Genomic DNA, 23,472 nt, shown 5'->3' on the forward strand with positions numbered 1-23,472 from the left:
TAAAGGGTGGTTAATACAGCATGTAGGGTGGCTAATGTGAGCTGTTTTTCTCTTGCCATCAATATTTCCATCCTTTCCTCCGTCTGTTGCTATTTCAGAAGTACCCTAAGCCCCTTATTTTCAAAGTTAATCCAGGCATGCTCTCAAAATCTTCCTTTCCCAAGACCGTGCTACCCGTGTTTATCACCTTTGTTTCTCTCCTAACAAAGCACACAAGGTATTTTTAATTTATTTCCAGTTTTTCCTACCCTGCAGTTCACTTCAACCTTTGAACCAACAGTTACATAAGGCAGTAAGAACAGCTTATATACCTAGTTAACATTGACCTGGAAATTGAGGACAGGTGATCTGATCCACAAGTATAGAATTCATTGCACTCTACTGCACTGCCTATAGTGAGTGATATGACTGTATATTCATCCCCAAGGCTCAACTTCCTAATTGACTTTTTTCTTTCCTTTGCCACATCTATCTAATAATTGCTTTCCGCATCCTGTAGGGTCTGTTTTGTCAGTATTGTTAACATTCCTTCCTTTTTTTAATAGTGACCTTAATCTAGTTCAAGTCCAGATTTGCCTCCTCTCCAAACTTTTGTTATTTGATCTGTTCTGTACATAGTGGCCAGACTTATTCCCATGAAAGATATTTCTAATAATATTTTTCCTTTGCCAAAGCCTCCTTTGGCTTCATTCCTACAAAAGTTTATAGAATGCCATAAGCCCTTCTGATTTTTCGGTTTCTTTCTCTCCTTGTTCCTCTTTATGTCTGCATTTCAGAAAACAACTACTGATGGTTTCCTGTGTGTGTCTTTTCCCCACCTAAAGTGCATCACATTTAGTCTCCCCATTCTTGGTTCATATGTCATCTCCTCAGGAAGACATGATGATTAATGCACTCTTCCTCCAACCCCTAGTCATTTAGAGTTCCCATAGAAGCACAGCACTTCATCTGAAACTTAATCACAGCATCTAGGTTTAGCCTAAGGGCTAGGATATTTTTTCTCATTCAATTGTGTTGATACTATATTTTTATCTTTATTAATTTTATAGTGAAACATTCTTCATATTAGAATATGCCCTCTGAATTAACATTATTATTACCATGATGTAAGAGTCCTGTAGGGCATAAGTTTAAGGTCATGCCATTGTTAGGCAAAAAACACAGCGGACCCTCTGCTGGTTTAACTGTTCCCTAAAGTTTTCCTCCATTGAGATTCTAATTTCTTGATTATGACTTTTGGGGATATAGAGATAGCTTTGATTCTAAGTGCGTGGTTTCTGTACTAGCAGATACTGATGTGAAGAATAGATAAAAGAAAATCTCTTTGTATGCTTCATACCTTCCTTTCTCCCAACCTAGACTTCCATAGCTTCAGTGGAAAAATATTTTCAGCTGCTCTTCATAACAGCCTCTATGAAAGCAAAAAGATTATCTACAAAAAATTATACAAGATTAATTTCCTAAATTTTATGCCCTAAGTCACATGTTTATGGTGCCTAAAAAACAATGAACTTGATAACAAAACATTTGTGTATTATCTCTTTAAAAGGTCTGTTTTCACACTAGTTCAAAAATTATTTATTTTATATGTAATACCTAAGACATACTTAATAATTGAGAAGGAAAATATATCCTGTCATGAAGATTAAAAAGTTATAATATTTAGGTAATGTAGATAACAAAGGAATTTGCTAAATTTTGCTATAAGTTCAGTTGTGGAATTTTCCTAGTGTATACATGATCACTTAATGAATAACAAAAATTTTACTTGCTGTAACGTTTTAGCATGAATTTATTTTAGTGCCCTTTTAATCTTCATGCAATAACTTTTAGGCAGTTTGAAGAGAACACATGAAGAAGAGGATGATTTTGGAAACATGCAAGTGGCAACTGCACAGAATGGCTGACTGAAGAGCAACATTATAGAGTGAATTTCTATTTGGGAAGGAGAAAATACAAGAGACAATTATAATGTAAAATGGTAAAAACATAAGTAGTTTTTTTTTCAATTACATGTTGCTTCCAGACATACTTCTCTGCAACTTGTTGAGCAACATTTTAAGATGTTGGACTTCTGCAATAGATGGCACTGATGGTTTTACTCCTTTAAAAAAAAAAAAACATACACACACACACTTTACAAGTTTTATTATAAACCAAGAATTTTGGACTTGCAAAGAGGTATTATTGCAATAATGCACTTTTCATACTTGAAATTTATTTGTATGATATAAAGTTATTACTTTAAACAAAATGCAAGTATGGGGGGATTGTTTATAAAGTTTGGGTAATTTATAACAAAAGAATTTGCTAAGGTTTGCTAAAAATTCATTTTTCTGTTCTATATATTACATTTTTAACATAATTTTACAGTTCAGTTTTATGATGGAGCCTCTTACAGAAACATTAACAAAATGCAGGAACCTGCCACATTTCTTTTTTAGTATAACTTAATAGCTTAATTACCATTTTATTTTTTATACTTCTTGTTCCATTATTAATCTTTAAATCATGACCCTAATCAGCTGTCCTTACTTTAACATGATCTAATTATTGCTTCCTTTCTTATTACTTTCCTAATTTGTTTATTCTGTATTAAAGAAAACTACAGTTTCAATGATAAAAGGAAAATGTTTTGATTTATAGTACCAAGTGCTTAAAAACAAGGATAGTGTCTGATTTTCAAGTGACTTTCCTTTTTGCATTTTTTGGCGGTAAAAGCCAAATGTTGTATTTGTTCTTTTCAGAGTTGTCCAGCCCTTTTTTCCTTTGTCCAAAATGATTCTAAATAGAATCTAATAAACCAATGTAGCACCATTTTTTTCTAAATGAAGCCCCAAAAAAGAAAAGTGCCTTGCATCGTTTTTAAAAAACTTAAATCCTCATGACCTCTAAATTAGTATGTAGAACACTGAAAAGTTCTTAACATTTTTGTGTAATTTCCTTTCTTTTTAAACCATAAATTAGTTTAAACTGAAAGTATGAGACTGGAAGAAACATTAGTAAATCATTTGGAATATAGAATGTTTACTCTTCCCTTTTATGTTGTCTTAATGATTCTGTGAGATTGTTCCGGCTCAGACAGAAGCTTTTCTTTGGGGAAGGTGATTTGTGGGAGACTCTATTGTATTTTAAATTAGCATTTTAATCCATTCTTGACATTCAGTTAGTCCATATCTGCCCCATAATTTGCTTTAGTAAAGTCACTTTATGGATTTTTGGCTATGTTTTAGTTTGTGTGTATAAAAGTTCTAAGAAAACACTTTTGCTATTTTAAGTATGTAAGGGAAGAGAGGAGTGTTTTTAACTTTTTATAGTGGATGACTTTAGGGTAGCACAAACAAAACTCCTTTGTATCTAACTTTTCTCAATCCTCTCTTGAGGTGCTTTACTAATGGGAATGATTTCTCTATGTTCCCTTGGTACCAAGAGGTACTATGCAAAGTAACCTGTTACACCAAGTTACTTGCTTTGCTTTCCTCTCTATGATGTGATAATACAGTAAAAGTTTTCTTATCCAGCATAGTGGGAGAGTAGAGATTAACTAAAATTGTTAATTAAGAGTTAATTCCTATTGACCCAGGTGATATTCCTCTTCTGATTTCCCTCCCCTTCCCTTCTCTTATCTTACAACTGTGAAAACAGCATATTGTTAATCTCGTTGTCATCCAGTATTCTGCTTTGTGATTAGGTCCTTTGGTGTGCAATGGTCTAGTGGAGTCAAGATTTGCATTGGGTTTTCTAAAATTCCAGTTGATAAAAGTTCCAGATAACACAGCTTTCCTGTATATAGATCACTACTGGGCAGGTCAGCAAAGATCTCTTACAATGTAATAACAATCTGTGATATTTCATTTAGCAGAAACTCTGCTTAAAAGAATCTTCATAATAGTAAGTTTAGGTTTTAAAAACTTGTTTCATAAATATACATATATCCAATCTAGTAACCTGGCCAAAAGAACAGATTTTGTTATTGATAATTTGTAGCTGGTAATTTTCCACTTTTTCTATCCACTGTAATTTTTATGTTGTCACTAAAGTGCCTGCCCAGTACTGTATATTAGTCTCTCACAAACACTGGGAAAAGGGACTCTCATCATCTTGAGTACTCTAGATATATATATAGATATCTATATATATAGATATATAGATATCTATATATATATATATTTTTTTTTTCCTTGAGACAGAATCTCTCATGTCACCCAGGCTGGATTGCAGTGGCGCAATCTTGGCTCACTGCAACCTCCACCTCCCAGGTTCAAGTGATTCTCCTGCCTCAGCCTCCCGAGTAGCTGGGATTTCAGTCGCATGCCACCATGCCTGGCTAATTTTTGTAGTTTTAGTAGAGATGGGGTTTCACCATTTTGGCCAGGCTGGTCTCAAATTCCTGACCTCAAGTGATCCACCCACCTTGGCCTCCCAAAGTGCTGGGATCATAAGCTTGAGCCACTGCGTCCGGCTGAGTACAATATTAATGTAGACAAACCACGAAGTTTATTTTTTCATGTAAGAACATTACAAGTTTGTTTTTTCTTACATCTGTCCACCTAATGTTCTCAAGTAGTTCTGGTAGCTCTTCCTATTCTTTATTCTATTTGATTCCATTTCTGTGATTCCTTTATTACCATTGATGTTTTGTGATAGTTAACTATGATAAATTTAATCATGATTTATTTTCTAGAGTATTTAAAGTGGGAGTGATCACCCAATTCCAACATTAAAAGTGTAATCTGGGCCCATAATTTATAGTGAAATTGTTATCAAAACATAGGGAAACTGTATTACTGTTCATTTTGAAAATATGAAACTTGAGTATTGAAAGTATTCAAACCTGGAATGGCAGTATTCTAATTTCAGTTAATTGGTTCATGTTAATTTCTTACCTATTAGATGTTTAAACAGCAGTGTCCTTTGTTTACTTGTATCTACTCTATGGTGGAAATGTTAAACCATGATAGCTTTTGCTACCAGCTCAACCACTTAACTTTTAGAACAGTTGTGGGGAGATTTTATGCTTCATCTGAGTTTAGAAGTAATGTCAGAAAATGTTAAGCATGTCCGTATTAAGAAAATATAAGGTTTCTAATTGTCTTATTAATATGGTCATTCAAGTGAATTAGAAATATTTAACTGCAATCTTGAATTATAAAGTTGAGATATATGTATCTCTCTCAAGATCTCAACTTGATGTAAAGTAAATGAGCAGTTACCTGGCGGATTTTTTTTTTAATAACTGATTTAATCCATAATCTCATAACAAACATAGCTTCACCTCAGTATTTTCTTTCTTTCTTCGTTCAACAGTGCTCCAATAAGGGAATGCTAGAAAATAGGTGAGAAGTACTGAAAGACCTTTTTTTTTTTTTAATTATTGATTAGAAAAGGTCTCTAGGGTCTTCGAATGCTGGAATTTTTTTTTTTTTTTTTGTCTTTCCCATCTGTGGCAGCTAAAACAAAAATCACTCAAAATATTCAGGTTTACATGTTAGCTCTCTCTCATAGGGAGTTGCCATACCTCACAGTTCAAAGTGTATTCTATAGATCAGTAACATTATACTGACATGTAATTGCAGTTTACTATGCAGCAAAAATGATTCAAGAAGAAAAATAACCTACAGTGTCTATATACCTTTGTATACACAATTGCTTAAGTTACTCTGCTTTTAACATTTGTACTTGGATAAAATGCTTATGTCTGTATAGGAATGTCACAGTGCAAGATGCTGCTAGCCCAGGCACAAAGTATTAAAATTATTTTGTGAAGATTGGTGGTTGTATTAAAACTGCTGTGCCATTATACCTCCAAAATATTGAAAAGCTCATTCATACTGCTGCTTATGCCTCAAAACTTCTTTACTTAGATTGTTATCTACTGGGTAAAAGTAACCCAAATTTACTCCGAGTTAAGAGTGGATGAACATTGAATGTTGAGAAGCACTTAAGAGTATACTCTAAAACACTGTGGTTACACACACAAAAAAAATTATGGTCTGTACTCCAGGCAAGCCTCAAATTCCACCTCAAGTTTATTTTTAAGGATTTGTTGAGCAAGTTTGGAGTTGGAAGTGAGAGAATCGTGTTTAAAGGAAAGGGTAGGTCATCCATAGAACAGCTTTAAGTCATTACGAAAAGAAAAATACTTCTTGCTTTTATAGTACTATCTTCCTCCATTAGGCCTACCTGCATACTGTGCTTCATCAAATCTAAGATCACCTCACAACTATACCATTATTTTAGGCACCACTAAAAGGCAATGTATGGCTAACAAAACTATGACAAACCATTGATAATATATCCAGATTTCAGATATGTTATAGTACATCTTAGTTGATGAAACAAAAATACACAAAACATGAGACAGTAAAAATGACAACTACCACTTCATTATACCTTTTCACAAGCAAATAGTGCTCAAAAATGTGAACAGCCAGACACGGTAGCCCACACATGTAATCCCAGATACTCTGGAGACTGAGGCAGAGGATCACTTGAGCCCAGGAGTTTGAGACCAGCTTGGGAAATATAGTGAGACCTCACAGAAAAAATTAAAGCCAGGTGTTATGGCACACACCTGTAGTTCCAGCTACTGGGGAAGTTGACGCAGGAGGGATGGCTTGAACCCAGGAACTGGAGGATGCAGTGAGTTGTGATCACACCACTGGACTCTGTTGGGGGCCGCACTGGGGGTGGTGGAGAATGAAAGAACACACACAAAGACAAAGACACACAGAGAACATGGCGGCCGCACTCAGAGTCTCCGCCTCACTTTATTTATACTCCATAAACCTCAGGTCAGCAGAAAGAATGCAATGCAAAACAAACTTTCTTTTCCCACATGTAACCTTCTACTCAGTACCTTGTTTCTATATTCTTTTTTATCTACCCGCCTTCTTGGCGCCTACGGGAGTTCATTAAAAGTTCAGTTGGAGATACTGTCCTTGAGCCCTATCTATTCTCAGCATACTGTTTTCAAAGGCCCCTGCAGGACTCCAGCCTGGGTGATGGAGTGGGACACTGTCTCTTTAAAAAATGTGGGCCAGGTGCAGTGGCTCAGACCTGTCATCTTAGCACTTTGGGAGGCTGAGGCAGGAGGATCACTTGGGCCTAGGAGTTAGAGACCAGCCTGGGTAGCAGAGAAAGACTCCATCTCTACAAAAAAAATTTTTTTAATTAGCTGGGTGTGGTGGCATGCACCTGTAGTCCCAGCTACATGGGAGGTTGAGGTGGAAGGATCACTTGAGCCCAGGAGATTGAGGCGGCAGTGTATGGTGATTGTGCCCTTGCACTCCAGCCTGGGAAACAGAGCGAGACCTTGTCGCAAAAAAAAAAAAAAGGCTATTGTGAGTATACTGCCTGTGGGGTAGTGCTGCTCCACAAGGAGCAGTTTAAAAAAAAAAAAAAAGTTTAAGAAGTGTTTTATGTAGCATTTTTTCATATTTACATTTACTCACCATATGGCTTCAAAAATCATAAACATACTCAACTAAAACTACAGATCACCATTGTCCTCAATGACACAATTTTTGTATGGTGTACCTTACCTGTAATTGTATTTACTATGGGAAGATTTAAGAGGTATCTTAGGAACACTATTTAAAGGGATTTACTGAAGTGCCAACCTTGTGAATGATTTTACCTCAAATTGTTCAGTGGTAAGAAAGGTAAAAAAGCATTTAGTTTTACCTTTAACTAGGCTAATTTTTTGGTTTTTTTTTGAGACAGAGTCTCGCTCTGTCGCCAGGCTGGAGTGCAGTGGTGTGATCTCGGCTCACAGCAACCTTCGCCTCCTGGGTTCAAGCGATTCTCTCACCTCAGCCTCCTGGGTAGCTGGGATTACAGGCGCGTGCCACCACGCCCGGCTAATTTTTCTTTTTTTAGTAGAGACAGGGTTCCACCATGTTGGTCAGGCAGGTCTCAAACTCCTGACCTTGTGATCCGCCCGCCTCAGCCTCCCAAAGTGCTGGAATTACAGGTGTGAGCCACTGTGCCCGGCCTAGGCTAATTTTTAACATGGGTTTTAATTACCAGAATTTACCTGATAAAACAAACTACCCTTTGCCAAGGTTGTAGGACTTCTGAAAAGACAAATGACTTTGTTGCGTTTCACAAAGGACAGATCAGTTCGTCTGTATAGGCCATAAGCAGGTAAGTAGTGCACTCTTGGTGAAGGATTTCTGTTGTTTTGGAAAGCCAACTATAGCTGGCTGCATGGAGGGAAATCCAAAATCCAGATGACGTGGCGTGAGTCAGTGGGGTGAGAAACACTGGTATTTTCTTTGCAAGTTCGTTTTACAAAGAGCACATAAAACTAAACTTTTATGAATTATGATGTAATCTAATAGTTCAATAGCAGACTCAAGAAAAGCACAGATGTGATTCTAACAGAAGACTACTCATATGAACAGGTTTAATGTAACATGGAATGCAAAAGATTAGAACCATTAAAGTATTTAATTCTTCAACTTTAAAAAATTTAAATAAATAAAACAGGATAATGACCAGAATAGTGCCATTATAATCACATTAAAAAGTAAAGCTTCCATCAACATTTTATGAATTTGGCAAATCTAGTACAATACATTTTTTAAGTATTGTGTTTCACTCAATTTTGTGATGCTCCATTTTTGAAAAAACTTAGGAGAGAGGCTTCAGATACCCATGGAAAAAAAAAATCGGTAGAAACACATATGCTGAAGTTTACTAATTCACTGTTTAAAAAGGACCTTAGATGTCCCACTATAATTGCTCTTAGGCGTTTTTAACAAATGAGTAGTTATAATTCACAGAAAAGACCAGTGGTACTTTTCAATCTACATAGACTGTACTATATAAACTTTTAGTAAAATATATAAATTGTTTTAATCTTGTCAAATAATTTTCATTTCCTCTACTTCTTTAAAAGGCTGACCAGGTTGTTTGCCTGTATTGAGATCAATGAATGTTGGACTATATACTATGTTTAGTTATAATAACTAATTTATCCACCCTGACTTAATATGTGGGAAACAATACACCCCAAGTGTATTGAGATGTTTCTTTGAAACAAAAATATTTAATTTTATGCATGTGATAAGAAACAGCCTTATTCAATGAATACTTTTTTAACTGAGCAACACAGATAGCAGACATATAACTCCTTATTACCCATACTCAAGAAATGAAGCCAAACTTTTAGAAAAATACAATGCAAGAAAAGATTCAAGTTAAAAATATATTCCTTTGGTTAAAAATCATCCCCTTTATAATATTCATCTGTAATCTAAATTCACAGCATGTCCCACCAGCCCAAAGTAATCTTCTAAATGTCATTATACTTGTAGTATTACAATGTTTTTTCAGTCCGGTATTTATGGAGGTCACTCGGCTGCAGCAACAAAATGTTTCAACTCTAGGAAGAGTACCATTGTAGCATTAGCCCCTTTGACAATTTTCTTAAAAGATTTTTACTTTAGAAACCTCCGACACATGTAGTTTTCTTCAGATACAGTATATCCAAACTTTTTATAGAAACCAACATTTTGTGGTAGACATTCAAGGGTAATCTTGTAACAGTTCAGTTTCTTGCTTAGCAAAGTAAGGGTTGATAATAACCTGAAATTTAAAAAGGGGGGAGGGTGAGGAGATAGCATTTATTAATAAAAATTGATTCTAGTAACAATATGAATTAATGTTATAAAACGTCTGTAATCCCAGCACTTTGGGAGGCTGAGGCGGGCGGATCACGAGGTCAGGAGATCGAGACCACGATGAAACCCCGTCTCTACTAAAAAAAAATACAAAAAAAAAAAAAAAAACTTAAGTTTCCTTAGAAACAGGTTTAGATTATGGCTTTTCCCATTGCATTCATGTAAGTAGATAAGCATTTTAATCACCAAAGCATTTTTACTTAGAGTCAAATATACTTTTATCTAGTAATCTCCAGCTCACTAATAAATAGGACAAATACTAAACTCACCCTAAGCCCTCTTTAAAAATGAAATTTAAAGCCAGGTGCAGTGACTCATACCTGTAATCCTAGCACTCTGGGAAGCCAAGGCAGGCGATTGCTAGAGCCCAGAGGTTTGACACCAGCCTGGACAACATGGCAAAACCCCATCTCTACAAAAAATATAAAAATTAGTAGGCATGATGGCACACGCCTAAAGTCCCAGCTACTCCAGAGGCTGAGGGGGAAGACCACCTGAGCCCAGAGATGTCAAGGCTGTGGTAAGTAGTGATTGCGCCACTGCACTCCAGCCTGGGCAACACAGTGAGTCTCTATCTCAAAAAAGAAAAAGAAAAAGAAAAAAGAAAACGAATTTTAAGATGTATGTTAACACTAAAAGCCTTTTTAAAAAAATGACCAAAAATTTTTTGTAAGAGTTCTTTGTTTAAATCTATTTAAACAACTTGGGAGCAGTCAACATTCCCACATAAAATGAGTACATAATAGTTTGCTCTTTAATCATTTTTAAAGCTGCTTTAATATTTGTGAAGGTGTGTATCAGATTAACTCAAGATTGGTCTAATTAATATGAAGTGGAAACAAAGCAAGTCTACATCTATACAAAGTTTCTTAATGAATCCAAACCCATTATTAAAGTGTGGATCTAAGTGCTTTAGAGGATAAAAACTATAAAAGATATATAAACTTGAAAGGTTTGCCCATGTTTGAACAGACTAAAAAATCTTATTTTTTTAAAAAAACAAAAGATCTTGATTGAAGTATGACTGGCTGGTTGCAGTGGCTCATGCCTGTAATCCCAGCACTTTAGGAGGCCAAGGATCACTTGAATCCAGAAGTTGGAGACTAGCCTAGGCAACATAGCAAAACCCTGTCTCTACAAAAAATTAGCTGGATGCAGTGGTGTGCACCTGTAGTCCCAGCTACTTGGGAGGCTGAGATGAGAGGCTCACTTGAGCCCCAAGAATTCAAGGCTGCAGTGAGCTGTGATCGTACCACTGCACTCCAGCCTGGGCAACAGAAAGAGACCCCATCTATTTAAAAAAAAAAAAAAAAGTATAAAATTAAATGGACTAGAACACAAGAAATTGGTCTGTTTTGTTCACTGAAGTATTCCAAATACCTAGAATAGCATCTGATACATAAACAGGTATTTAATATTTGTTAATTCCTTAAAACTCAGAAGAGTTAATGTTAAAAAGCAAGTTCCTGGGGCAGGCACAGTGGCTCCCACCTGTAATCCCAGCACTTTGGGAGGCCAAGGCAGGAGGACTGTTTGAGACCAGCCTGAGCAACATGATGAGGCCCCACCTCTACAAATTTTTAAAAATTAGCCAGGTGTGGCATGTACGTGTAGTCCCAGCTAATTGGGGGGCTGAAGAGGATTGCTTGAACCCAGGAGGCTGAGGATGCAGTGAGCTGAGATTGAGCCACTGCACCTCAGCCTGGGTGACAGAGCCGTCAAAAACAGACCCTGTCTCAAAAACTAAAAATTATAAGATGCAAGTTCGTATATAAGGGCAATAAATCAATGCCACTTATTTATATTTATTTTAAATGATTTAGATAAACATATAGGGGATTATACAGTGAAGGGTGTTTCGGCATTTCTACAACTTATGAGAAGGAGAGATCACAGAATAGTCCGTAATAGTTGAACATTTCCTTTGTTTTTAAATATGACAGAGAAGCTGAGGCAAATCTGATTAGCCCAAAAGTTTCTCTCCTACTAGTATGAGAGTATTACTTTGAAAAGTTAATAATTTAAAGATGTTACTGTCTGTAAAGAAGTATGCTTCCAATTTTCAAACTTTAAGGCAAAATATGTATCATAATACTTTATTCTTCGTGAAATCCAGTCTAAACTATTGGAGTGAGTTCAAAATTAATGAAGCCAAAAAGAACTTCAAGCAAGTATCTTGGTAAGAAACTAAATTGGAACAAAATTTATCCAGGGTTACCTTGTTTCTGCCTACTTACAATTTGCCAAGCTGCTTTCCTCTGCATTCATCACTAACAACAACATCTTCTACTCTTCCTCTCTGAAAATATTTACAATGTTTAAAGGAGTAAGCATTTACTTTTGTTTTTAGCTAAAACGAGTAAGAATTTACTGATAATAAGAAGTATATTTTGTAAACTTGAACTTCACAGAAACCAAATGCAAAAAATATTATACAGTGAAGGCTGTTTCAGTATGTATTTCTACAACTTACGAGAAAGAGATCATAGAATATTCTGTAATAGTTGAACATTTCCTTTGTTTTTAAATACGACAGAGAAGCTGGGGCAAATCTGATTAGCCCAAAAGTTTGTTTCCTACTAGTATGAGAGTACTACTATTAAAAGTTAATAATTTAAAGATGTTTTTACTTATTAGAGGAAATAGTATGAGTCAACTTGTGACCTAAACTTGTTTTGGCTGTATCCCCAACCTTCCCACCCCGTTGTCTTTACACAAATATTAGGATGTTGATCAACATCACCAAAATGTAACCTTTTCATGAATATATCCATCATTCTACTCCTTCCTTGCTAGAAAGTTTAGATATCCAAATAAAATTAATGTCTAGTACAGAAACCCCACCGAAATTCTTAAGTGTCACAGAACACATCCCAAGTGTTCCTACCTTATTCTCACTGAATTACTTAAGGTTTTCTCTCTTTTTTTAATTTACTGTTTTATGTGAGTTATTCAGGGATGAAAGGGCACTACATGCATTAGATGTATCATAATTCGAACAGAATAATAATCTGAACCCTTTATCATGTGGAAACAAATTTGTGCTCATGTAGTATATTCTAAGTATTGTTTTTTTAAGAGTAACATTAGGGATTTTGTGCATTACTGCTAAATTGTTTGGTGTCTCTATGGCTATACCAAATTGATCCACCTTACAGAACAATTTTAGCATACAGTTCATACTGTTAATACATTTTCTTTCTTAAAGCTCTCAGAACACACTGGGAAAAGGGATTTCTAAGAAGCACTAAAAACCAGTGAGAAAATAGATTTGTCTAATGGAAACTCAAAGGCAGTTGTGCTAGAAAATACCTGTCCATTTTACTTATAAGCAGCACATACCTTAGCACAGGAATGGATGAATTTATGTTCTATAATCAGAGTTGCTGTAGCAACAATCTGTCCTAGAGTCACATCTTCTACAACTGTAACATAATAATCCCCAGATTTCTTCATATGCTCAAAAGATTCTGTGGAAATTGGACAACAAAGTGTTACACAGTAGACATTCAATTTTATGGGGAGCCAGAAAAATACTAGGATTAGCTGACTTAATTACTAAATGTTTAAAGCTATTTTACCATAGTAATTTACCTTCCATTTCTAAAGAAAATATTACCAAGTAGTTGAAATATCAGCAATTAGTATCAATTGGAATATAACCTACACATTCAAAATATCTGCTAGCAAAATAAAGACTAATATAGCTATTTTAGATGAACAACACTTAAAATACAAGTAAATGGCTGATATTGCCACTTCCATGACTAATGAAAACTTCAGTTTCTTCATTTACTTTAAATAGATCTCTTTAACTTTTATACTCAATAGATATTCAAATATAACAAACCTGTGCACATTTTCATGTTTACGTGGCTCAATTCTAGAATTTTTAGTCTTTTGGTTTCAATATATTTTTACAAAATAGATTTTAATTTTCCCGTTGTGATGGAAAGTGTTTCGTGATAACATGACTTGCTCTTGTTTGCTTTGAGAGCACCTTGCAAGGAGGTAAAACATATCTGTTTTCCAAGTAACGTTTCCAAGGCACATAGCAAATAGGTGCAAAGATACTTCCCCTCAAATGGACTGTCAGTACTATTGCTGAAATAACATGGTTTCTCATCTAATTGATGTGCACACAAAGAAAAATTCAGGAATAAAAACTGAGGCTAATAGTCTCTCATATTGTTAATTTCTATGGTCTCATTCCAGACAGATCTAAAATGGGAAAAAGAAAGAAATTCAATGAATGAAAATAAAAATGAGAATCAGAATGATGGTCCTCATTCTCAGGAGGGTCAAACAAAGTTCAATACAAAATTACCTATTATAAGGAAATGAAGAATTGTAATTCCTCAGCTATTAAATATTACTAAATATTTAGTAATGATAATAATACTTCATTTCCTTTATAACAGGAAAAGCAGTGGTAGAGCACTGAACAGAATTAAGGTTTTATTCCTCACTGTAGCAATAACTACCTGTGATCTTGGGCAAGTCTTTGGATCTCTCTAAATTCCCATTTTCTCATATGTCTAAAAGAAGGGGGACCGGGTGGGTGGACTAACTCTTTTAAGATACCTGCTAACCTTAAGCTTCGATACAGATAAACCCCAAAATAAATTTAAAGCGTATGGTCTTAACTTTGATTTGGTAATGAAATTTATGTAAATATAACCACAGTAAAGGAAATACTACAATAAAAAATGAAAAACCTCTAGAGTTAACACCTAGGTCCTATGGTACAGTAATTATCTAATAAAGTAGTCAGATAGTTTGCAAAACAAAGTTACTGGTACATTTGGATTCTAGAACAACTCAGCCACATTAATTTAAGAAAACAGCTAATTTGTTCTTTGAATAATTTCCAGCTATTTGAACAAAAACAGAAGTGGGCATTAAACAGCTCTAAACAAAAATAAAATCATGTTTCCTTTTATTTCAGGAAAAAGAGATTATAGTACTTACTCATAAATTGTTCAGGGCTGACAACTCCAGTCTCTGTTAGCTGACCCAATACCTTAAAAAAACCTAGTTTTGAAAAACAGATTTCAAATTACGAGATGAGCAAAAGGAAGACAGTATGAAAGTAAGCAATATATTAAGCAGGTGGGCTTATGGGCAATTATTTTTTCAGAACTTTCTATAATCTTTTAATTATTAGAATATAAAGTGAACCCTATTCTTCTATAATTACTATATATAACAAAAATAATAACAGGTTTTACCAGTGCTTCTGCCTGCATAAGATATTTTAAATAGTGCTGACCTTAATATCCAGTGTTTATAGACCCAGAACATACATTCTTCAATGTATTATATTTTACATTAAGTTCAATGTAAAGGGTGCCAAATTTTCCCAAATATGTGATTTGGTTTTACTTAAAGGTACAATATGGCCAAGTACAATATGGTCAAATATAATATTTGCAAATTAAAGTGTAAGTAACACTGTCAAGATTACACACTCTTTAAAATTGTAATTTCTAGGGAATTTCGTTAGTGTTACCTGAAATTAATGTGAAACTGCACCTGGAATTCTGAAAATCTTAACTTTTCTACACTCAATAATTAATTAGGCCAAAATTAGACCCTTCAGGCTATCTAGCAAAGAGATAATTGTGAAAAGTACAAAGTTGACTTTTAATTACCAAAGTTTAAGGAAGTTAACTTGGAGAATTTACATGTTAAAAAAAAGAAATAAATGTACAAAAACCCTTTCAACTTATCCAAGGAAAATTATTTCCACCTTCATTCCCCAACCAGCTTAAGATTCCTCCTTATGTGTCATTATACATGATAATTTAATTTTTGTTCATGATAAATCTTTTTGGCTTAATTAGGAAGGAGTGATGTCATATTTAACTCATTTTAAATATTTCACAGTAATATTTGGTCTTAGCCATGACACACACTCATTGGTATCGATTGTCCATCACTTTAAAAACTAAGTATTATACAAAAAAGTCCAAAAGTCAAATATTTTTTTAAAATTATCTGCATCATAATGTTTATAGAGAAAAATGGAAAGCTGACTCTAATTTTATACAAGATTGTGTACATTACCTCTATTTAAGTCAGCGGTACAAAGAGGCCTCAAAACCAAGCCTTCTCCAGGATGTGTTGGGGAAATGGCTGGAGAAAATGTAGCTGTATTCTGACTCCAGTCCACTTCTTTGAGTAGACTTGGGTCAAACATAGGAGTTTCATCAGGTTTCATCTTTCTAGTAAGGTCTAAAATAAAAATGTAAATATTAAGTCATTTTATTTAATAAAAGGAAAATTATGATTGTTGAGAAAGTTAATATAAATTAATGCAATTAGAAGCATTCTTTAGCAGATATGCGAGATATTTTACTGCAACCTATCCTGAATCTAACATTAAATTCCACAACTACAGATAAATAGAAAAATCATGCCTACTATCAGATAAAAAATGGCTAAATGACTAAATTAGTAAGTTTTAAACTATAAAATGCCATTTATTATCAGGTCTTTTTTTTTTTTTTTTTCTTTTTTGACAGAGTCTTACTCTGTTGCCCAGGCTGGAGTGCAGTGGCATGATCCCGGCTTACTGCAACCTCCGCCTTCTCGGTTCAAGTGATTCTCCTCCTTCAGCCTCCAGAGTATCTGTGATTATAGGCATGTGACACCACGCCTGGCTAATTTTTTGTATTTTTAGTAGAGACGGGATTTTGCCATGTTAGCCAGGCTGGTCTGGAACTTCGGACCTCAGGTGATCTTCCCGCCTTGGCCTCCCAAAGTGTTGGGATTACAGGCATGAGCCACCGCCCCCGGCTATTATCAGGTCTTATATAGCTGACTTTTCATGGGCTCTTACATTTTTTACATTATGTTCTTGGATTTTATTATTGACCCAAGACGTCATCTGCTTCAACAGGAAATTGCAAGGGGAAAAAATTTTTTTTAAAAAAGAAGTAATCTCTCAGTCTTACTTGCCAAAAAAGAAAACTTTCAGCAATCCATGGTGGCTCATGCCTGTAATCCCAGCACTTTGGGAGGCAGAGGTGGACGGATCACCTGAGGTCGGGAGTTCGAGACCAGGCTGACCAACATGGGGAAACCCTGCCTCTACTAAAAATACAAAAATCAGATGGGTGTGGTGGCGCATACCTGTAATCCCAGCTACTCAGGAGGCTGAGGCAGGAGAATCGCTTGAACCTGGGAGGCAGAGGTTGCGGTGAGCTGAGATAGTGCCTTTCCACTCCAACCTGGGCAATAAGTGAAATTCCCTCTCAAAGAAAAAGAAAACTTATTGGGCATGTAGTTTTTTTTTTTTTTTTTTAAGACAGAGTTTCACTCTCCCAAAGTGCTGGGATTACAGGCATGAGCCACCGCACATGGCTGAAAGTTTTCTTTATTGGCAAGTAAGACTCTAAGAGATTACCTTTTTAAAAAAAATTTTTTTTCCCCTTGCAATTTCCTGTTGAAACAGATGACTTCTTGGCTCAATAATAAAATCCAAGAACATAATATAAAAAATTTAAGAGCTACCATGTGAGCCACCATGCCTGGCCACATGTAGCTTTTTGTTTTGTTTTGTTTTAAATGAACTATGAATAGAAGATAATTGATGAACAGGCTCAAATTAATTATTTTTGGCATTCTCAGAAATACTTTACCTTGGCTATGATAGATATATACACTGAAGGATTTCGTTTTCACAGCCGATTTTCTAAAAATCTGTAGTGTGGGCCAGGCATGGTGGCTCACACCTGTAATCCCAGCACTTTGGGAGGCGGGGACAGGAAGATCACCAGAGGTTGAGACCAGCCTGACCAACATGGCAAAACCCTATCTCTACTAAAAATAAAAAATTAGCCAGGTGTGGTGGCAGCCACCTGTAATCCCAGCTACTTGGGAGGCTGAGGCAAGAGAATCGCTTGAACCCGGGAGGTGGAGGTTGCAGTGAGCCGAGATCACACCATTGCATTCCAGCTTGGGCAACAAGAGTGAAACTCTATCTCAAAAAAATTAAATTTAATTTAAATTAAAATGTATAGTGTAAGTTTCTCAGTTGCATCTAAGCAGCTTAAAAATAGCCGGTGTGAGGCCGGGCGCGGTGGCTCAAGCCTATAATCCCAGCACTTTGGGAGGCTGAGACGGGCGGATCACGAGGTCAGGAGATCGAGGCCATCCTGGCTAACCCGGTGAAACCCCGTCTCTACCAAAAAAATACAAAAAATTAGCCGGGCGCGGTGGCGGGCGCCTGTAGTCCCAGCTACTTGGGAGGCTTAGGCAGGAGAATGGCCTAAACCCGGGAGGCGGAGCTTGCAGTGAGCTGAGATCAGGCCACTGCACTCCAGCCTGGGCGACAGAGCGAGACTCCGTCTCAAAAAAAAAAATAAAAAAAATAGCCGGTGTTTTTCATGCTATTGAAAAGCGATCATGATATTTCCCCCTCTTTTTTGAACATTTAGAAATGAGCAGGTTCTCACTCGTTGTAGTGTTTTAAAACTGAGACTAAATAGTAGAGAAGTAATGATAGGAAGGAGGAAAAACAAATCATATAAAGCATAAAACTGGGGCCAGGGGGCTTCTGTGCAGCACAGAATTGCTGAAACAGATGCTTCCCAACAATTAAAAGTTGAGTATTCCTTATCCAAAATGCTTGGAACCAGAAATGTTTCAGATTTTGGATTTTTTTTTTTTTTCAGATTTGGGGATATTTGCATATATATAATGAGATATCTTGGGGATGGGACCCAAGTCAAAACAAAATTCATCTGTGTTTCATATACACCTTATACGGAAAGCCCAAATATTTTACACAATATTTTAAATAATTTTGTGCATGGAAAACTTTTGGTACATGAAATCAGATGTGGAATTTTCCACTTGTGGCATCATGTTGGCCCTCAATAAAGTTTCAAATTTTGGAGTGTTGGATTTTTGGATTAGAGATCCAAAAAAAGCAGTCCCCAACTTATTTCTATATCCAGTTAAAGAAACCATATTTTAATGAGAGAACAATTTGCCCAATAACCTAACTCCCAATTGTTCCTTATGTATAAGTCACAGTATGCTTTAGGGCTAATATTCTTAACTTTTCCTTAAACTAATAAGTTTCTGCCTGTGTAATCCTATGTAACTATATAAGCAGTGCTACAATATAGTAGTTATGGGAAGGTAGTGTGATGTGATGTAACAACAGAAGTTAACACTTGCTCAGCACTTCCTATGTGCCAGACTATTGAAAGAGCTTTACTAATTCATTTATTTCAACCATCCTACAGGTTAGGTGTGGTTATTATCTACAGTTTAACAGATGAGAAAATGTTAAGTAACTTGCCCAAGGTCACAAAATTAGTGAAGCCAGGATTTAAGCCTAGGCATAGAAAGAGCATGAGCTTTGGATTCAGACCTGGTGTTCAAATGTCAACTGTGTGATGCGTACTAAGGTAATTAAGCTCTTAGAATGTAGTTTCCTCATTTGTAAAATGGAGATGAAATTACTGGGAGAATTAAATGTATGACTGTATGCAATCAAGCACTTAGCAATACCTGGAATACAGCAAGTACTCAATAAGATACATGCTAGTTAGCAATAAATTTAAAATTCAAGTTTATAAATTCTTGTTCATTTTTTTCACCTTTATTTTAATTCATGAATCAGGCACTATGCTGGTTACAGGGACTGCAAAAAGAATGACAGGCTGTTATGTTTATGTTATACCAAAAGTTAGCATTCTTGGATAGAAAAGAATAACGTAGTTTATAATGTAGACTGCTGAGAGGTCCCCCCGGCCGCACGCGCACACACACACACACACACACACGGATTCAAATTATGCTGTACACACTATACCTAGTTCTAACAATATTAAGGAAAATACAGAAATTGTGATGATCAAGCAGTCATTTCAAATTTAACAAGTTTAATATCCATTCAAAATAGGTTTTCTGTTTTGCTTTATTCTGTTTTGAGACAGGGTTTCACTCTGTTCCCCAGGATGGAGTGCAGTGGTGCAATCATAGCTCACTGCAGCCTCGAACTCCTGGGCTCAAGTGATCTTCCTACCTCAGCTTCCCACATCAGCCTCCCGAGTAGCTGGGACTACAGGCTTATACCACGCCTGGCTAATTTTTGTATTTTTAGTAGAGTTGGGGCTTTGCCATGTTGGAAAGGCTGGTCTTGAACTCCTGACCTCAAGTGATCCTCCAGCCTCAGCCTCCCAAAGTTCTGGAATTACAAGCATGAACCAGCATGCTCAGCCAAAACAAGTTTTTAATAGATGAATTTGAATCCATGTGTTTTAGTGTTTTGTCTAAATTGGATCCTTGAGGTTTGTGTGTGTACTCTCATCTGAAAGGTAGGTAGCAACATTGTTTTTCAGCTATGTAGATAAACAGGCTAAGTATTTATTAATAAAGTGAAATGTGTACAGTATTAAAAATGTAAATTCCTCAAGGCAGCACACTATTTAAACATTTTGGTCACGCTATTAAACATAGTTGTAAATACAAAGTTCAAAGAAAACTCAAAAGAGAATTTAAATCAACCTTAACCACATTTAACTAGATTCCTTTTTCCTATAAAGTCTGTGTTTACAATAAAAATGTGGTCTAGAAAACATGAAAAATAGGGTTAATAATTTTCATGAGAGGGAAGAAGTGTACAGGAAAACAACTAGGATTATGAAGCCCTTAACTAATGAGTTTTAACCAGGAAATACTAATATGTTCTTGTACTTTAGAGACAGTCTTATTCCATGAATGATCATTAAAAAAAATAATATTGGCAACACTTAATGAAAACTTTCTGTATGTTAACTCTTAAAAATACAATGAACGATGTATCCTTATCCCAATTTTACAGATAAGGAAGCAGGCACAGTAACTTGCTCAAGGTTACAGTGCCAATAAGGAACAGAGTGAGGATTCAAAATGAGGCAACAGGGCCAGCTTCAGAAGCCCCTGACCTGTGCCATTACAGAGGGCACACTGCACTTAGTTTAATACCCTGCTGCCACTGTTTTGAAATTTTTAATTTTTTAACAAAGAACTCTGCATTTTAATTTGGATTACTACAGATTACATAGCCAGTCCTGCTAGGTAGTATGACTTCCGACTCTGCTCTTAACCATTACACTGAAGATGCACTAGAGTAGATATATTCCCTACCTTATTATTGTACAAGGGGTTAAAAATTAAGTCATAAGCAGCACTTAGAACCTACATTTGGAAAATGGGAATCAGACTAGTCAAAATACATTAAACAAAGCATTCCAGATTGAAATAAGAATCTATTAACCAGGCAATCAGAAATTAAGATCAAAAATGTTTTTATGGGCTCTTCTACAAAACAGAGCCATACTGAAGGCCCACTTTAGCTCACTCTGTCCTCAAACGGTAAAATTCTGCTGGTGCCCAACTAATGTACTGGGCAAGGTGAAGCAAGATATGACTTGAAACCCAGTTCCAAAGGGTTTTAGAACATAATTAAATAAGTAACTTTATATAAATAATCTTTTAGCATCTTCAGGTGCCCAGATACTGCAAAACTGGGAAATTTCTGCAAATAAAATTGCACAGTTGCATGAAGCGCAATCTCGTATCATTAGGATCTTTAAAGTTTTTAGATTAACTTTAAAAAGTATAGTAAACACTAACCCTCCTTAAGTATTCCTCAGAACCTTTTCTGATTAACTGCTAAATTAGTGGGCGTTTAGAAGACCCGTTTAAGCCTAACCCTAGCCCAATAATGCCTAGTGAATGAATAACTAATAAGAATTACTTGTAGGTCACATTTCAGAAAATCCAGAAGGACAAAAAAAAAAATTCCCAAACTGCCACAATACCGCAGAAAGCATACACCAAATTCATTTTTACTAGTCATCACGTCAATTGAATATTTTTTCACTCAATTGAATATTTTTAAACAAAATTTCAACTATTTGGCTTCTGAGCCTCGGTATCAGATTGGAATACGAATTGGGGAGAGAGGCTGCTGCTAGAAGCAACCAATTGAGAGCAACAAGTAATAGACACCGGAGATGAAGATTTTAAAAGTCGATCTACAAATTTTAAAAACATAATCTAAGGCCAAATCTAAACCACCCTATGTATTTCTCAAGAGCTCCTGGGGCACCTTCTAAGTACAGGTGAATAGGGGAGGGGCGGACTTCGGATTCCTCTATATTCATTTTATAACAATTTCCATAACAAGAATCCATTCTGAATCTATTTCGTTAATGATTTTTAACACACCTGGCCATGTTTATTAAATTGTGTAACTGCATGAATTTTCAAAAGTATTTTCTGATAGTTTATTTGACCTTTACAATCTAGGTGTTATTCCCAGTCTACAGATGAGGAAGCTGGAGCACTTGGAACTCCCAAGACTTGCTCCTTAGGTAACATAGCATATAAGTGACCTGGGGCTAGAATCCTCTTGTTTTCGCATCTTGACCTCGATTACCATCCTCAGCAGACCCCAATCTTCACATCATCCCTACCATACAGCTAGCGCGCTCTCCCCTATTTGGCAAATCCTGCCTAAATTAATTTCTTGAGATCCATTCTAGGATTCGTTCGTGAGGGATTATCCTAACAAAACGAATCGTATAATCGTCCGTTCAATTTTGTATGAAAATTTTAAATTAGTTTGGCTTACATAAACATCAGTTCCTACAACAGAAATCACAGTACACCACTCGGTGTTTCTAGAGGTAGGAGCCTAGGAAAAAGAGACAAAGGATGTCCCTCTGTACCGTGGGGAAAGCGCCGACCTAGTCGGTGCGGAGGTGGTCTTCGGAGCAGCTGCCTCAGTGGCTCCCGACCACCGTGGGATGCGCCCGGGAATAGGAGAAGAGAAGGGGCCTGGGACGTTCGTGCCCATTCAAAATCGATGGCTGCAGAGAGCGCGACCAACTGTCTCATTTCCCACGCCAAAGTCTGGGAAGCGAAGTTCCGACCCCAGTTTCAGTTCTAGTCCTGCCAGGCCAAGACCCTCGTATGACCCGACCGCTGGCCATCATCCTTAACCTCTGCTCCAGGCGCGCGTGCCTTCAACTTCCTGGGACCCGCGCTCCGCACCATGTGCACCCAGCTGGCGAGGATTAACGCCCGGCTCCTCCACAACACCCCCGGGGGCCTCGCCGGGGCACCAGTCACACCTGTTAGATAAACCTGAAGGCAGGCCCGCCCCAGCCCCCAGGACACACGGTCCAGCTCTCGAGCCCCGGCCCCGGTCTCTCCTCACCCGTAGAGGCCCCGCGATCGGCGCTCCTTGCCAGGCGCGTCGGACTCTCCCCCACCAGGGTGCACAGCACCGGATCCGGATCCGGCTTCAGCGCCAGCCCCACCTCCTCCTCCACCGCCCGCGCCACAGTAGGGAACCGCGGCCGAGACGTGGCAGCGCCAACGCCTCCACCCCGCCTCTACCCCCTCACGCAGGGCCGCGCGCAGGCGGGCGGAGGCGGAGACGGAGGCGCGGGCCGAGGCGCCACCCGCCCAGGCCCAAAGAGCGAGGGGCGGGGCCCGGAGAGCGGGGGCGGGACCAAGAGGACGAGGGGCGGGGCCTGAGGTTCGCGTCGGCGCCCGGGGCGGTGGCCGCCGGACCAAAGCTGGGCTCTCCCGGTTCCTCCTCCTCCCTCCACAAGGCCTTTCCCACCGCGTCATTGTCTCGGTTTATCTGCGTACGTCTACCTAGCAGTCAGCCCAGCAGCGTAAGTGGTGACCAATGTGGGCCTCTTTGATCCTGAGACTCGACCACTGGCCCTCTCCATTTGTCCCTTGTTGCCCTCCCTTCATGATT

At 37.2% G+C, this 23,472-nt stretch overlaps 2 protein-coding genes across 3 annotated transcripts in view; one reads left to right on the top strand and one right to left on the bottom strand.

Annotated features, from left to right (window-relative positions):
• Window positions 1-5,811, top strand: part of STYX (serine/threonine/tyrosine interacting protein) — a 47,681-nt gene extending 41,870 nt beyond the window's left edge. The window contains exon 11 of the mRNA XM_037983983.2: window positions 1,834-5,811. Within this exon, the coding sequence (XP_037839911.1) occupies window positions 1,834-1,907 (74 nt within the window). The 3' untranslated portion in view covers window positions 1,908-5,811. The remainder of the gene's footprint in view (window positions 1-1,833) is intronic.
• A 917-nt stretch (window positions 5,812-6,728) lies between these two features.
• Window positions 6,729-23,183, bottom strand: GNPNAT1 (glucosamine-phosphate N-acetyltransferase 1). 2 transcript variants are annotated; one of them, XM_073010995.1, is made up of 7 exons: window positions 22,918-23,176; window positions 16,827-16,924; window positions 15,759-15,926; window positions 14,661-14,723; window positions 13,032-13,159; window positions 11,927-11,988; window positions 6,729-9,594 (listed from the first exon to the last, which is right to left on the bottom strand). In XM_073010995.1, the coding sequence occupies exons 3-7, from the start codon at window positions 15,910-15,912 to the stop codon at window positions 9,447-9,449; spliced, it is 555 nt and encodes a 184-aa protein (XP_072867096.1). In that variant the 5' UTR covers window positions 15,913-15,926; window positions 16,827-16,924; window positions 22,918-23,176; the 3' UTR covers window positions 6,729-9,446. The 2 variants fall into 2 exon arrangements, with proteins under 2 accessions (XP_072867096.1, XP_037839912.1); XM_037983984.2 differs by lacking the exon at window positions 16,827-16,924 and having other exon boundaries at window positions 22,918-23,183.
• Between the last annotated feature and the right edge of the window lie 289 nt (window positions 23,184-23,472).

This window comes from Chlorocebus sabaeus, chromosome 24, assembly GCF_047675955.1.
Source record: "Chlorocebus sabaeus isolate Y175 chromosome 24, mChlSab1.0.hap1, whole genome shotgun sequence".
Classification (NCBI taxonomy): Eukaryota; Metazoa; Chordata; class Mammalia; order Primates; family Cercopithecidae; genus Chlorocebus; species Chlorocebus sabaeus.